General features: G+C 42.2%; 1 protein-coding gene across 2 annotated transcripts in view; it reads left to right on the top strand.

Annotated features, from left to right (window-relative positions):
- The window catches only part of anos1b (anosmin 1b), a 61,134-nt gene that overhangs the window by 6,375 nt on the left and 37,696 nt on the right, over positions 1-17,063 (top strand). For both annotated transcript variants that reach the window (XM_079575602.1, XM_079575601.1), the window contains exon 2: positions 11,901-11,948. In XM_079575602.1, coding sequence (XP_079431728.1) covers positions 11,901-11,948 — 48 coding nt within the window. The remainder of the gene's footprint in view (positions 1-11,900; positions 11,949-17,063) is intronic.

Below are 17,063 nucleotides of genomic sequence, written 5' to 3'. Positions count from 1 at the left end.
CCTTTACTCCATTGAACAACATTCTCCACCTTCTCATAATAATGAGGTTCATCGTTAGAACTGATAAGCCCAATGATGGTTGTATCATCGGCATATTTTATTATCACATTATTTTCATGAGATGCTACAAGGTCTATACTAAGGAGTATACAACATGAAGAGCAGGGGGCTGAAAATACACCCCTGCGGAGAGCCAGTGCCAACATACGGTATGATCTTTGACAAGCGGATAGGTGCAGTTGTGAAAGCGAGCTTTTACCAGCTAAGGCTCCTCAGTAAGATCAAGTCTTTCTTGTCCCGAGCTGACCTTGAAAAGGCCGTCCATGCCTTCATCAGCTCGAGGATAGACGACTGTAACGCCCTCTACACTGGACTGAACCAATCACTCCTCAATCGACTTCAACTGGTACAAAACGCAGCAGCTCGTCTCCTCTCCAACACCTCCAGAGGCTCACACATCACCCCAGCTCTCTCCACTGGCTCCCGGTGGCGTTTAGGGTCGACTTTAAGGTCCTGATGTTTGTGTTCAAGGCCATCAATGGTCTGGCCCCGGCCTACCTCGCCGAATTAGTAACGGTCTACGAACCAGCCAGAACTCTGCGCTCCTCTGAACACACCTCCCTCGTCACTCCCAAGTTCAAATACAAAAAGTTTGGAGGCCGGTCATTTGCCGCACAAGGCCCAAAGCTGTGGAACGCACTTCCGGTACAGCTTCGAAACATCACAGAGCTAAGTGTTTTCAAATCACAGTTGAAGACACATCTTTTCAGAAAAGCTTTCGATTCATAGCCACCGACTCGACTGCTGTTTTTATGTGTTGTTGTATTTATTGTTGTCTACTGTGATACTGTATACTTTATCCTGGAAAGTGCTCTGGGCACCTTCTGGTTGTTGTTGTTGGGCGCTATATAAATAAAATTTGATTGATTGATTGATTGAACATACAGCTCATCAGAAATACAATCACTGATTTTGACCCTTTGTGGTCAACAAGTCAGAAAATTAAAAAAAACATCTACAAATGGCATCATCAAGTCCAAGTCATTTGAGTTTGTGAAAGAGCTTTGTTGGGACCATTAAGTTTATAGCTGAACTGCAGTTTATGAATAGCATTCTAACATATGCTTTCATCAAGATGCTTATAGTTCAGAGCAAAGAAAATGGCGTCCTTAACACTTCTGTTTTTTCTATGTGCAATCTATTGGAGCGGGTCCACAAACACAGGGATTTGATCTCCGATGGGTGGTGATTGGTTGAGAAGCTAAGGCTGCAGGCTCTCATTGGCTGCCTACCAATGACATCAACAAGTGGTGCTTTTTGGAATGTGAAAACTTTTAGAAGGGACAGGTGTGAGCTATATACCTGCAGACAGACGGCCACAGAGGCAGCAGGTTCTAAGGGGTAAGCGGAGAGACAGGTGGAGGAGCGGGTGACAGGAGGGGACAATGGGCTGTTTGATTCGGCGCTGAGATAAGGCTCGGTCACTGTCATTTGAGTCCAAGAGAGGCAGGAGAGAAGGCAGGAGAGAGGTCCGGAGACGGTGATAAAGTTGTGGCAGGAGGAGACTGGCTCACTCACCTGAAACCAGCAGGGACATACCAGGGACGGAGGACACCACACAGCTGCAGCGGACAGGCTCCCACAGCGGCACAATGAGAGGCTTTTACTGCCTCCAAAACGGCAACGGGCGGCTATATCACATTTCATAAGCAATTACGCGCAGTCCAGTTCGTTTTACTGTCACTTTACTGTCAGTTCCACCGCATGTAAAGCACATATAGAGACTCAAACAAAAGCAGCGATCGAAAAGGCACAGAGGAGCTCATCTCCTGGTGGACGAAGCGGTCTTTCAGTCAGTTGGACTTGGCACGTATTGAGAGCGCGCAGAGGCAGGACCGAAGGGGCTGTGTGAACTTTGCTACTGCCAAATACTTTCAAAATGTCAACTCAAATGGCTTCTTCTTGTTGTCTTGCCATGGTTTATAATGGTGAGGCATGAAACACAATGTCCTTGGAAGTCTTCTGCGTGTTCTGATGCGAAGATGGTAATGGAGTTTGTGACCTTACAGAAGCAAGTTTGTTCAAATTGGTTGACTCGAATTTGCTGCTTGCTTTCCAACATTTGATCCAATTTGTCCAGGGATGTGCTCACATTGTGTGCATTTCTTACTTGACTGGGAAATGTTCAAATGAATGAAGACTGAAACAATGATTATGTGTTGTGAGGAGAGCCCAAGGACAAGTGGTTCCCAGGACAAATTTCCACTTCTTGCACCAGTTCGGCTTAAGAACAGTCTGCAAATAATATTGTATAACCCAGTTGTGCAGCCGTACTTAAAATACATCATTTCATCCGCATCTAAGTGCACACCCACCCACTCTTGATGCATCCTTGTGGATTTTTGTAAACCATAACAGTTTATTATAAGGGTGCCCAGTTCAGCCTGTATACCAACACACCCCTCTATGACACAGCACGGCCTTGATGTCATCCTAAAGATAACTGTGGAAAGTTTCAATGATACCCTGCATGCTGCCAAAAGAAATACCCAACCTCTCAAAATACGGCGTTTTATAGAATTAACGTCAAACTACTATCGTATAAATATGACATGGCTTCCTGTTTACTGTTTGTCTTGGCCTATTTTAAATCGAACTTCACAGTTCGATAAGACAGGCACAGGGACGTCACTTGTCGGGAGGATGCGGGCTGCCGTGACCAATGACGTGACACACTCTGGTCTGCTCTAATTAGGGGCTTGTGCCGGGAAAGTTCAGGCCTCGATATGCGCTTTTTGGGAAGACCTTTTTACTACACTGAGTCAAGTGGAAGTTACTCATTCCATTCTTTTTCCACCAGGGCTCACAAACAGGTCACCCAGTCAGCCGTCCACAGCCGTCATCTGGGTGCCATTAGCAGAGGTAATGCGACGTGTAGAAATCCACTCTCTAATGCTGACCACAGCCTGCATCAGTCGGCTCTCTGGACCATAGTTTTTGGACACTTAAGGACACACTGATGACCATGACTGTCATTTTTCTGACAACTGCAGCTATGTTTTGAAGTGAAGATTGAGTTCACAGCACATATTTTAGAATGAAGCGTTAACATTTGAGAGAACAGTTTGAGGTTTCACTGTGATTGATTGTGCAGAAGGTAGTGCTGTGATTCTCACCGTCTGTATAGTTGCATTCAGAGTTGGTTAGCTGTGCAACAGAGGCAATCTGAGCACTGAAAGGATCTGGAGAAATCTGGTGAAAGTGTGTGGCCTTTAATGTGGGCTTATTATGCAGAACGAACAGCATTTTGTGTACCTCGGCATTGATAATGAAAAGACGGAGGAGCTTTCACTTTTAGCTAACGGCATGCCATATAAATGCAAAGGAGAAACAGCGTTCAATCTTACAAATGTGGGCAGTTAGCGAGCCGGCTACTCGGCCCCTTAGTCTGTCCAGTGTATTTTTTCTTATAGCCGTTAGTGTCACCAATGATGAGACATTTAGGCCACATTTCGGTGAGGTCAAAAGGCAAGGCAAGGCTAGGCAAGTTTATTTGTAGAGCACAATTCATACACAAGGCAATTCAAAGTGCTTCACAGTTGCATAAATATAAGAAAACAAATACAATCAATAAAAAACATCAATATAGAATTAATCAACTACAGTAAGAGGCAAGAGTGTAGATAAAAAATACTTACTATATGCATTTTTAAGTCTTGTTTAGATTCGTTCTGTCTTGAGCACTATTTTAAGTCTTGTTTTGACTCGCTCTGTCTTGAGCACTATTTAGAAAGCCTACTTAGAAATCATTAATGAATTTACAGACGTTTTTAGAGTTTACATTAGAAAATAATTAGTGTGTTAAAGGCTCTATACCTGATTTACTGGACATGTCATACCTCGCCACACTTTAAGATATCCATGAAGGTGTGATGGGCATTAAATGTGGTGGACAGTTTTGTTTTCCATCGGTGTTTCAACAAAATGCAGGAAGTACAAATATGTACTTCCTACTTCCATTAGACAACAAAACAACAAAAGCATAAAGGATTAACATTGCTGAACATTGTGTGTCAATGTTTTTTTCAGGAAAGAGCAACACCATAACACAATGTATCATAATGTGCCCTTCAGACACTTGCAGCTGTGAGTGTGCATGTGTGTCCATTCTGACTGTAATCCCGTGGACCGTGGCGCATGTGGAAGTTCTTTGGAGGAGACGATTCGCGCTGCAGGTCAGCGCACTCTCTGACAGCTCTCTTGTGGCTTGGGCTCGAAGATAGATTTCTGACTCCACATCCCAGGATTAGGAGAGCTTTAACAGGCCGTCTTCATATCGCAGCTTCGTGATCCAACTATGTCGAAATCGATCTATTAAAAGAGTTTTTTTTACGGCTGGTTTAAGATGAGCGGAGCAAAGTTGTTTGTCTTGTTTGTAACATCTGTTCAAAGAATGCGATTCTCTGTTGCCCATTGAGCAATCCATTATCTGCTATTATATCATTGAAGATAAAATGGCATGTGCTCCGGATTTCATGTTGTATTTTGAATGCACAATGGCCTGGCGGTTAAGGCTCTGGACTAAACTCTTCTGTCTGGTGAAACTCATGGGTCCAACAAATCTGGAAAATATTTACAACAATATAAATAACAAATGTTTTCCACACATTGCTCAAGTTCTGTGTCGCTGTGTCGCTCCCTCCGCTCCCTTTCCTCTGATCGGCTCATGGTCATGAACTGTTGATTAGGACAACAGCTTCCGGTGCATCGGTGCAGTCTTCCAGGTTTGCCATCAGCTTAAATGTTTTTCAAACGCAGCCATTACGCTGTGTTATATATTTTTTTTCAGAAATTGTTTATTCAAGTGTACTCTACAAGCTGTATTTATTCCGCAAGAAGTCCAATTTTCTAATATCAATTCAATGCACAAAAGCAGTAAAATATGAACCGAAATGAATGTTTTTCCCCGCTGCAGGATTCCCACAAAGCAGCCTATTCATAAAGTTTCCAGTGATCAATAGTCGTTGAAATTCATTGCATTCTGCTCCATAATTAGCATCCAAAAGCCCGAGCCAGCCGTCTATTACCTTGTGTTTATTCACATCTCTCATCACGACTCTCCTGTCTCCCTTTTTTGCTCTTTTCAACTTCCTCCTCTCTCCGCCATCTTCTTCCAAGCTTTTTTTTTTTTTTTTTTTGGCAAAACACGCAGCTGTTTTTGCCTCAGACACATTAAAACCTCTCTACTTTGACCACCATTTAATAGCCATGCAGCGCCGCGGCCCATCTAAACTGCACTGATTGGTTCTGACAGCAAATATGTCCCATGAAATTGACTTGGGACAAGAGCGTGTACGTCCACATGTGCGCGGTGATGAGGGGGAGTTGTGCAATCCCGGCCGGTACCAGAGAACGGTATTAGAAACTATTGGGGAGCTTCAAAAATAGAACAAGCAGAGACCACTGACAGCTGCATGAAGAGTGCACATATTGTGTTTAGTTGAGACTTTTGAAGAACACAATGATGAGTTAATGAGGCCACGTCTTACTATATTTAGAATGAGATAGAGAGAAAAGTAGTGGGAATTAAACAAATCGGTGATGAAATAAAGATATCACTATGAAACTGCAATCTGAGGTTTAGTAGATTGATTTGTGTAAAATATTCAATGTTCATTTACACCAACACGTTTCTCTGTGCGGCCTAAAAACGGCTTTGTTTTCGTGTAGTAACTGATGTCGGAAATGAAGTGAGTTTGGGCCGGTCAGTAAATGGATGGGAGACCGTGAGAGAATACAAGAAAGCCTGAAATGTGTGCAGATTGGTCTAACTAATCTAAGAGCTTACCAACACCAGGTATGGAGTGAAAGAATAATGCTCAAAATTATAAATTGACTTTGAAAAGTTAAAGGTTCTGTCTGTTTTTTTTTTTGTTGAGAGAGAAGTTTAATGTTAGTTGGTCTAGTTGTCCCGCCTTTTTTCATTGAGGGCAGCCAATCGAAGTGTATATGTCATGAATCGCCACAGATCAGTGGTCAGTTCAGTGAAATATTCACCCGGGTGCATTTAGACAGGTTTAAACCGAGCCCCACACCTTTGTTTAGGTGTAGAACCTACCTATCATTGAAAAACAATCATTCTATTGTGAAACAGTGCTGGTAATAGAATGATAGGTTTTTGAGGCTTTGTGTGGAATTATGAAACTTGCAGTAAAAAGTACAACATCTAGAGATACATCAAGTCAAACAAGTGCTTTTTTTGCGAAGAAGAAGAAGAAGAAGAAGAAGAAGAAGAAGAAATGTTGGGATAATAAACGGGTGAGGGGCGAGCTGCAGCGCTGGTCGTCTTCTACAGTTTGCGTGTGTGCCGCATCTAGACGAGCTTATTGGTGCCGGACCGGCAAAGCGGGATCGCCTAGAGCAACGCGGTGGTGGCAATATTTATGTGGACGAGTGACTTTCAACGTGTGGAGCAGATAAAGTGAATAATTACGAGCCGATACTAGCAACGCTTTCAGATGTGGAGTTATCGAGGCAGCAACAACGATGTAAACAAAAGGTCCCAGCTGAACGTCTCCACCAAACAGCAGCAAAAATGTATTCTGGTTAACCACTATTCTGTAAGGTTGTCAATCTTCATTCGCAATTCATAATCACTTTTCAACTTGTTCTCAGTCCCTACATTTCGAGTTTGAATGCACAGGGCAGTGGTTGAAGTATAGTGTCAGTGCGTGTGGATCTGTATAGAGCATGTCGCTGACTCCCACAAATTGAATATAGTGTAAACCTCCCCGTTGCCAGTTGAGTGAATGTTCCGAGCAATAATTGCCTACCTGTGTAGCTGCCATTTTTTGAGTGAAAGGAAAATGCAGGCAATGAAAATGGAATAATGTAATACAAGATCCTACTAAGTGAAAACCACCTAATTCTGTTACTTCTACAAGTTCGAAAGTGTGCAATGATCTTACCAGCTTGACTTCTCTCAACAACAATGTTTCGTGCAAGTAATACCTCATTTACCATTTCAACTTGCCCTTTGCCCGGATATTGAATTTCCTTAACCGTGCATGCATAAAACAATACCATGCCTCCAAATAACAACAAAAACAACATGAAAAGCGGAAACTGGTTTTAGATAAATGTATCTCAGGCATGTCGTGGAGGGAATGTGGTTTCTATTCTTTTGTGAAATCTGGAGATGTTTACCAGCCCCTCTCTTCTGTGTCCTCTGCTCTTTGAGGGGGAGCACACTGTATATCATGGTCATTTTCTGCGAGTTGAACGATACAAATGAGAGACAGAGCGTGACAGGGCGACTTGGACGGGAGGAAAGAACGCACATGTCTATATTATATAAGACTTATAGTCGCGGGGGCTGCGTGTAAGAGGCATAGCTAACAGGCGTCTGCACATTTATCTGATCACATGACAGGAGGAGAGACAGCGTGATGGATGCAAGCTACGTTCCAAATCAGACTCATTCATAGTTTTCAGGTGACATCACTGCAGGGATATTCTGAAGCGGCATTTACTCAAGGAGGAGGTCTTGGGTTTGATTCCTTGACTGGATGGGGTCGTTGTGGAGTTTGCATGTTCTCCTCGTGTCTGTGTAGGTTTCCCTCGGGTGTACTAAGGGTCCTCGAGGTATAAGGTGTTCTCGGAATATAAATGAACGATTCAAGGGGTACGCAAGACAAAAATGATCAGGAACCACTGGCCTAATGGATGAAACTAAGTTCTAATAAAATTATAATTTGATTTAATGCATTGGTTGTGTGTAGTGGTTTTGTGAACAGTCTTTGTAACCAATGGCCGCATGGTTGCACTTCTATGACGACGATGCTGGGGCCGCCATTGCCCTCCATTGCTGCAGTACCTCCATATAGGGGCGGCAAAACACGCTAGTTTTCTATTAGTTAGCATTGCACTTTACATACATTTTAAGCAACTATAATGCCGGGTTTCAAATTTTTTGGAACTTTCTACGGCTATGTTGCTCCTGTGATAATGCTAGGTTAGCTACAATTAAAGAAACCAGGCTGTTTTTTGTAAGGAAAATTAGAAATCTCATATACTAATGAGGGCCGGACTTTGATTGACAGGCCGTTAGCATTAGAGCTAATGGCGCGGGCACAGTTACAATTGAACTACGTGCTCTGCGAGGATCCCGCCTTTATGCCCTTTTTAGGAACATGCTCCGTCACAGCAGGGTAGGAGGAGTCTGTAAATCCGTCATGATTTCCCCTTTGAACGTGGTCATTCTGGTAAACAGGGAGGAGTGAGGAGACAGTCTATTATTTATTATGTCTAGATATGTTAGTAAGTCTCTTCCAACCATTCACTTCCTACCTGGTGATGGTGAAAGCGACTATTGTAGTCAATCAAAATGTTTTATTAAAACGTAATACTACATATTGTGCAAAGTGCCTCCACTTGTCATGGAAACAAAACAAAAACAAAAATATTGTATATACCTTCCTGGTAAAAAGAAATGTAAATCATCATAGCTATTTGCTCTTTGGCCCATCCTCCACGCTCTGATGTGAGCCGCCTCGGCCTGGAGTAGCTATATACAACTACTGCATGACTGAGGTTGACAGAGCACCCGGAAACCCTCCTTTCTTTGCTCATAGCTTCCAGTCAAAGTGGAGCATTTGAATCGCATAACCCTGATGTGGTTTATCATCTTTCTGTAACCCGCTCTGACAAGTTGATATAGTGTCAAATCCCAGGAATGCACGGCCTAATGACATCTCACATACTCCCTTTAATGATGGTTTTACTTAATTACATTGAACAACCATTCATTAATATGACCAAAAATATGCTTTATGACTGCGGCCAAGCCCTTAGATCAAGCAGCAGCAGCTCAAGTACCCAACCAGTCCTACTTCAATGAGACTTGCTGAACTGACATAGTAAGGAGTAGTGGAAGCAAGAGAAAAAAATTCATCCAATGGCAATTTTAAGTTGTTTTAAGCATTTGAGAAAGGCCACATTTGTCAGTGAGCAAAAAGTAAAAGTCCACCTTATTAAAACGGGATCTTCGCACATAAAAAAAAAAAAGAAGCCATTCTCATTATTTCTTCTTGACCCTTGACAACTTTTCAACACTCAAACAAGCACTAATAAAATGCGCATGTTTCTTGTATCTGTTCCCACACGGCTCTTGGCTTGGGACAAGTAAAGCTATTAAAGCCTCAAATGGTGTTCTCATGTGTGACACCATGGCAGCCGTCCCCTGGTTTCCTGGCTCTAAGCAGGTTTCCCCACTGACCTGCCCCTAATTGGTCTGCATGGGGCTTGACTAATATTTCCAAAGTTCCATATCATCCTAATCTGTCTTTTCGTGTAGGTGTGGTAATGTTGGTCCCCCTCATCATAACTCATTAGAGTTGTTTTTTTTGTTTCATTCGCCTAAAGTACATTGAAGTAATCCGGCGTTCTGTGGCCATGTCCTTCTCAAAGGCCTCCCTTTCCACAACTCTCTTTCTTTTTTGTTTTAAAGCCCATTAATTTCACTTAATTTCAGTTTAGGGCTGGGTAATTAATCGAAATTTAATCGAAATCGCGATCTTTGCTTTGGTCAATCTCAATAATCGTCACGGGATTTTATAAGTGTCAGGTTTACAGACATTTCTTTAGCGGAAACAGCTCCACGTTTTGGACTTTAATCGAGACAAAGGAAGATATTTATGTGTTAAATGAAACTGGAGGAAAGCATTTGTTTTTGTTTGAGCTGAGGTTTGTATAAAAGGTCTGTCTAAGTTCATGGATCAGCTTCATGTACTTATTCAAAATTCAAAATGCAAAGTCTTTTAATTTTCAAGTGGGTTAAACGCAGTATGGCATTGAGTTCAAGTGAGAAACAAGCCTGAATAAATAAGATATGGGAACTTTATTGCGCACTAACAATGGCATTAACATTTTCAATATTTTCTAGTATTCCTGTAATTCAGCTCAAACAGCTGAAGACCACATGATACGTAACTGAGCTGAAAAGAATGGCAGGAATGGTGCAAACAACAGCATCAGACCAGGACTTGGAGCTCTCCCCATTTTCACACATACTAACTCGTGAATAGGAATTCTCCCAAAATCCTACGAGGTGTATCATGTAGCTGAGAAAGCAGCTTAGAAATGCATTGTCCCATCTCCCGCTTAAGAAAAAAAAGTACATTCTCAATTTGGCAAATTACTGTTATTATTTTTAGCTGCGTCATCACGAGGAGAAAACCAATCCTTGTGTTTCGGCATCGAAGCTTCAAAGCAGCATAACTTCTTTTACGTCATATTGAAAGAATTGGTTCTCCATCTCTTGTAGCATGAAAAAGCCCCTAAATCCTAATTGCTGACCCCGGCCAATTCAGTACGACCCTGTAACCTTAACCTTTTGCCCCAAAGTGCATAGGAGCACAATAGCCAGTGGGGCGAGAGGGGAGGAAGGCTATGGGAAGCTAGTGTGTGCTCGTGTGTGGAGGGAGATAAGCTTGGCATGGGCTAAATACAGCTCTGTCAGCGGGCTTTAGCAGTCATTAAAAGGGTTTAGGAGGCGAGGATACACTACAGGCGCAGTGTGGGCGAGACAGGGAGAGGAGAGGTGTGGGTTGTCCCTCAGCATGCATGACAACGCTGCAGGGGAGAAAGGAAAACGTCACAGGGGTAATGGGTGTTTTGATGGAGATGTGATTGCACTGATGACGACGCTGGGCACAGGGAGGAGGGACGTGCGATAGTTGACCCATTTAGGGGAAAATCATGTAAAGAAATAAGTAAAGTGTGAGGAAGGATTTGTGAGGAAGTTTCAAACGGCTGTAATGTTTCAGAGATGTACCTTGGTGTTAGGCTATGAAGAGACTTGTAAACAAGCAGAGCTGTTTTGGTCTATTCTCTGAGCGAAAGGAAACCAGTGCAGAGACCTGGACTTGTTTGGTTGTGTTTCATGGTTCTAGTGAGGACTCGAGCAGCAGTTTTATGGGTGTACTGCAGCTGTTTTACAGCGAGCAGTCTGTTACAGGAGTCTAATCTGCAATGGACAAATGCATTCAAAGGTTTTTAAGTCTGGTTTAGACTCAAAACTTTGATTTGGCAACATATAGACAGTAAAAAGCAGCACCCAGAAGAAATAATCTTGTGCCCAAAATTGACCCCTGTGGAACACCACATGTCATGGCAACAACAATTTCCATTTTGGTGGATCTTGGTTCTGTATATGAAAAGTGTCTTCAAATATTGTTTAACATTTAAATGACAGTAAATGAAAGTTACAGATTGCACTTAGTTCTGCCTGAGAGCAAATACATGTGCAACAATTTAGATGGATGTATGTGTGTTTTCCTTGGATTTTCTTCTGTTTTCTAATATATTTGAGGCTCATTTTTTATTGCATTTTTAATCTAAAATGACCAGTCAAAAGCCTCTCAAACTGGCTCATTTTGTGCTTCACTTTGTAAGTTTCCATCGGTCAATCCATTAGTTTGGGGGCTTTGAAAAGAAAATGACTTTATGAATCACTATTTCATTTACACGTGAGAAGTGTGAATAACTCATTTTTGAAAATAAATTCACCAGAATCCATATTTTCTCAGTGTGGTCACGTGCTGACGTCTCTTGCTGCCACAGTGGTCGTCGCTCCATGTTTACCTGTGGTCTCGACTCATGACACATACACACATATCCTTTCCACAGTCACACACACACAATATAGCCATTCTCATTCACCTCGGGATAATTACTGCATGTAAATAAGCACGAATGTCAGCCGGCTTATGTCATGCAGCCATTGACCTTTTAGGAATAATATTTAGCTTTCTGACGGCAGGACTTTCCCCATGTCGAGTTTGTTTGTGTTTCCCTGCTCAGTCTAACTCTCGTCCTTGTGCCTTTGTGTGTGTGTGCAGAGTGACCATGTTCTGGACTGGTGTGAAAACCACAGACGCTGCGCTCAGGTAAGTTAAGTACACACATTCAGCTCGCACAAGTCTGTAATGAGAGGATTCCCCACTGCAGCTAAACCCATGATCTAAGAGCAGGACAGCTGATAATATATGCAATTGTGAAAAACCTACAGAAGAACTGACTTCTCTCAGATCATCATTAGATTAAAAAAAAACTTTTGTTGGTTGGTTGGTTGCAGTCACCTTAGAATGGAAACTTCCGCTTTACTGTGTGACTGCTTAGCATAATAGCGAAATGATAGCTAGATGACAAGTGGCGGCATAAAAGATCCTGTTCTAGACTTTTTTTTTTTTTTAAGACTTAGTTAAAGCCATCTTAGACTAAGTAACCTGTTTGGAATTTCTCACATTTCTGCCTAAATTGGTCACTAAATGTGGTCTTATCTTCATCAAAATCATAAGAATGATCAAACAGTGTTTAAACTAACCACCCAAACATTTACATTTTATAATATTTTTATTGGCCATAACACGTAAACATTCACAGGAGAGTAAGAATAAGTAAATACACCGTCTGAATCTCACTGAACTGCAGCAGTTTTGTGCCCATGGTAGGATCTCCCAGGGCAAACAGGTCCTAGGTGACGGGTCAGACAAAGAGCGGTTCAGAAGCCCCTTATGAGAGACCAACAGGCCCGGTTTGAATCATGAGGCCGTCCTGTGGACCCACCACCTGCAGGAGGAGCCGTAAGGGGCTGGTGCAATGTGAAAAAAGTGAATGAGATTCTTAAAAATAGCTTTTCTACACTTTTGGCATTTTCTTAATAGGCTTCACAATATGGACTTGGTTTACACGTCACAGGACGACCTGATGAAGCTCATTGAGAAAATGCCAAGAATAAAGGGTGGCCATTTTGAAGAATAATAGAACATATTTTGAGTTATTTCACTATTATTTCCACCATGTGTCCATCCATAGTTCAATGCCTTCAATGAGACTCACACAATGTAAATAGGGTTGAAAATAAAGAAAAGCCGAAACATGAAAAGTGTTTCTAAACTTTATTTCAGTGCTTTTACTAACATGCAAAGTTACGCTACAGTTGTTCCTTCACTCCCCCACACTGAAATAAGTTTAACCTGCAACTGCAGAAAAGCAGTTATTGCTGCAAAAGAAGGATCAGCCAGATATTTAATACAAGGGATCACTTATCACATTGAGCATAGGGTTTTGGTGTTGGTGCTGTTCCATTTGTCCTCCACACATGATGTTGTGTGTTCCTTCCAAACTATTCACCTGTGGTTTGCTGAAAGAGCTCTTGGATGCTCCAGCACTGCTGGACAAATATGCTTTGGACTGATTAACCCAAAGATGAATAGTTTGGGAGGAACACACAACGTCATGTGTGGAGGAAAAATGGAACATCACATCAACATCAAAAGCCTATCCTCACTGTGAAGTCTGGTGCAGGAGAATCATGGTGTGGGGCTGTTTTGTTGCCTCAGGGCCTGGACAACGTGCTAAGATCAATAGAAAAATGAATTCACAAGTTTTTGCAGAAAGACTTCTGCAAAATATAGAAATTCACAACAGTGTGGAATAAGTAAGTGAACCCCTATTAAATAGCTGGCTGATCCGTCTTTTGACTGCTTTTTTGTAGTGGCAGATTTGACGCTCACAATGATCAGGACCATTCCTCTTTACACAATTCCTGCAGTTCAGTGAGATTCATGGGGTGTACTTACTTATTTCACACTGTATTGTGAATGTTTACATGTTATGGGCAATGAAAATATGTTTGGGTGGCATTATTAGTTTAAGCAGACACTGTTTACTCATTCTTATGATTTTGATGAAGATCAGACCAATTCAGGCAGAAATGTGAGAAATTCCAAACGGTGTACTTACTTTTTCTTCCCACTGTATATGTTTTTCATGAGTAGTAATTGCACATCCCATATAAAACTCCAAATTAAAGGCGAGGTCAATTGGGTGCACCCTTTAGAAAGAGTGCACTAACTGCGAAAACTGAACCTGGGTTGCCCAAAATATTTAACTAATAGAGCTCTGCGCTAGCATTAGTGTGGATGTCACTGATGACGGGTGCAGGCATTTTGAAGGAGTGTCCTTATACTTTTCTGCAAAACTAGCCTGAAGGATCTGGCAACCCAAAATGCTACTTTTAATTCATGTCAAAGGTTTTTGTAATCACATATCTGATTTGAACATGTTTGCTTTGGTGGACCCAGATTTTTAAATATAAAAACAATCTTACATAGCCTTCTTTTAAGTTGATAATGAAGCAAATACTGTGTGAAATACTGCCACGTGACGAGCTATGTGATCCTTTTCCGACTGTTCTTATACAAATGTACAGTCATCGTCAGTCAGTGCCCCTGTAGTGATTTTAGCGCAGACAGGCCCGTTTCCTCACCAAACCACTCCTGTAATAGCTCATCCTGTGTGTTCTGTTAAAATAACCTTCTCTATCCACATTCATCCTCCGCAGAGAGTCTCACTCTGTGTTTGATTTGAGGGCAGTCTTTTCTTTTTTCTTTTAATGGGCCGTAAATAGAGCCGAGTGCGTCCTGGGGCAGTAGTTGCACCATGTTACAGCTCTCTGGATGTCACTGGTCTGCCCCGTTGAGGCAGACAGTGGGTGGCAAACCAAGGCTGAAACCACCGTTTGTTGTACTTGTGCTAAGACAGGAATCGAAATGCATTTTAAGACCGGCATAAATCTGTATTTCTAAATCAAGAGGAGACAAGCTGCTCAGTTTTGTTTTTTCCAAGGTGAACACTCCTCCAGCAGAGCCATAAATATCTCATAGTTTGACATGAAATGCTCCAAGTAAATGAAACGACAACATTCTCATCTTTATAGGGACCGCAATCTCCAACAATGATTTATTTCTGTTATTAGTTAAACATGAATTAATAATACACTCACTAACTAAATAACTGACGAACTGTAGAACTGTTTATTGATTAAATCAAAGAAAATTTTACTTAATTTTAGTGTCAAAGTTTCAGCACTGTAATTCAAAGTATGTGCTTTGCGGTTTCGGTCTGTCTAGGGAGAAATGAATGAGGTTTTCTTAATTAACTCGCTCCACGGACTAATTCTCTGGCGTGATTTCCAATTCATCTTACTCTATCTTTCAAATGTTCTGCCTTGACGTGACCTCAGGCCCAAATCCCTCTCGCGACTCCCAGTAAAGCGCTCTTTCCCGCACATTATTTTTGCAACAAAAAGCCATCCATTTGTACTGTCTGTCTAATGCCGCTCATGTGTGGACAAATATGTGCGAAATGTCCGCGCTCCTGACCTCTTTATGTGCCGGGATCGCTGATATTAACAGCCTCCTGACAGAGAGCGTTCTGGTTCAGCCCGTCTAAAGCGAGCTATCTCAGCCACAGCACACCTGAGTCGTATTTCTCTTCTCCTTTCAAGCGGGCCCGGCTCTGGGATAGAGCGGCGGAGAGGAGAGGGCGGGCGGGTGGTCGGACGGGGGTGGATGGGCGTGTGATGGGGTCAGCGGGGTTAATTGCAACAACAGACAAACACAAACAACTGATCATTACAAGCTTCTCTGCACAGGGTTATACTCGGGGAAACATGAGACGGCAGATCTCAGCTTTACCCAAGGCTCCAATAACATTTGTGAGTTGGATTATGGATAAATTGTGTAAACAATGCAGCTTTCTCCATATCAGCAACACTTATAACATACTGTATCCTGTGTCTATTTATAATGCATTCCTCTGATGCAGTAACGGTCAGAAGTTTGGAAACGCTTTCTTATGTATTGGTTTTTTTTTGTTATTTCAAGACTTTTTACACTGTAGATTCTCACTGAAGGTACGAGTGAACACAAATGGAATGATGTTTTAATCCCAAAAAAAAAAGTGAATCATCCATCCATCCATCCATCCATCCATCCATCCATCCATCCATCCATCCATCCATCCATCCATCCATCCATCCATCCATCCATCCATCCATCTTCTTCCACTTGTCCGTTGCCGGGTTGTGATCACATTGCACCAGCCCATTATGGCTCCTCCTGGAACCGCCACCTTAACATGGTGGAGGGGTTTGAGCGCCCGAATGATCCTGGAGCTCTGTTGTCGGGGGCTTGGTGCCCCTGGTAGGATCTCTCATGGCAAACAGGTCCTAGGTGACGGGTCAGACAAAGAGCGGTTCAGAAGCCCCTTATGAGAGACCAACAGGCCCGGTTTGAATCATGAGGCCGTCCTTCTGTGGACCCACCACCTGCAGGAGGAGCCATAAGGGGCTGGTGCAATGTGAAAAAAGTGAATGAGATTCTTAAAAATAGCTTTTCTACACTTTTGGCATTTTCTTAATGGGCTTCACAATATGGACATGGTTTACACGTCACAGGACGACCTGATGAAGCTCATTGAGAAAATGCCAAGAATAAAGGGTGGCCATTTTGAAGAATAATAGAACATATTTTGAGTTATTTCACTATTATTTCCACCATGTGTCCATCCATAGTTCAATGCCTTCAATGAGACTCACACAATGTAAATAGGGTTGAAAATAAAGAAAAGCCGAAACATGAAAAGTGTTTCTAAACTTTTGACCGGTGCTTTATATCAGTGCTTTTACTAACATGCAAAGTTACGCTACAGTTGTTCCTTCACTCCCCCACACTGAAATAAGTTTTGTATATAAACCTAAGCTGCCCTGGAAGCGAGGCTGCCACCACTTCCCACACAGTCTCCCATCTTGGTATGAAAAGGTCCAACCATGTTATTAAAGGCCCTGTACCTGATTTTTGTTTTTCTAGTCATATGAAATGTGTTTTGTCGACATGCTAGCAATGTTGCGCCTGCGCCTGAACTTGCCTACACTGAAATCTTGATCACCATGAAGCAACTAGCTCTGAAATTACACCAATTATCAAAGGCTTCTGATGCCAGTGATGCAATGTCAGAAGAATATTTGTTTAATTCATTGTTGACGAAGAAAAAGACCAGTCATCTTATGAAAGGGGGAAAGCTGTCCTCTGTTTTATGCAACCAATATCGCCCAATTCATCACCGTCATAACGGCTGCAGAAGTATGAGTAATATGCACAATATTAACATGTGGATCTGAACCGTGTGAGTGTGCGGGTTCAGTCCTCTGACTCACT

This window comes from Gobius niger (genome assembly GCF_951799975.1).
Source record: "Gobius niger genome assembly, chromosome: 17".
Lineage (NCBI taxonomy): Eukaryota > Metazoa > Chordata > Actinopteri > Gobiiformes > Gobiidae > Gobius > Gobius niger.
This window is presented reverse-complemented; position numbering and strand designations above follow the sequence as displayed.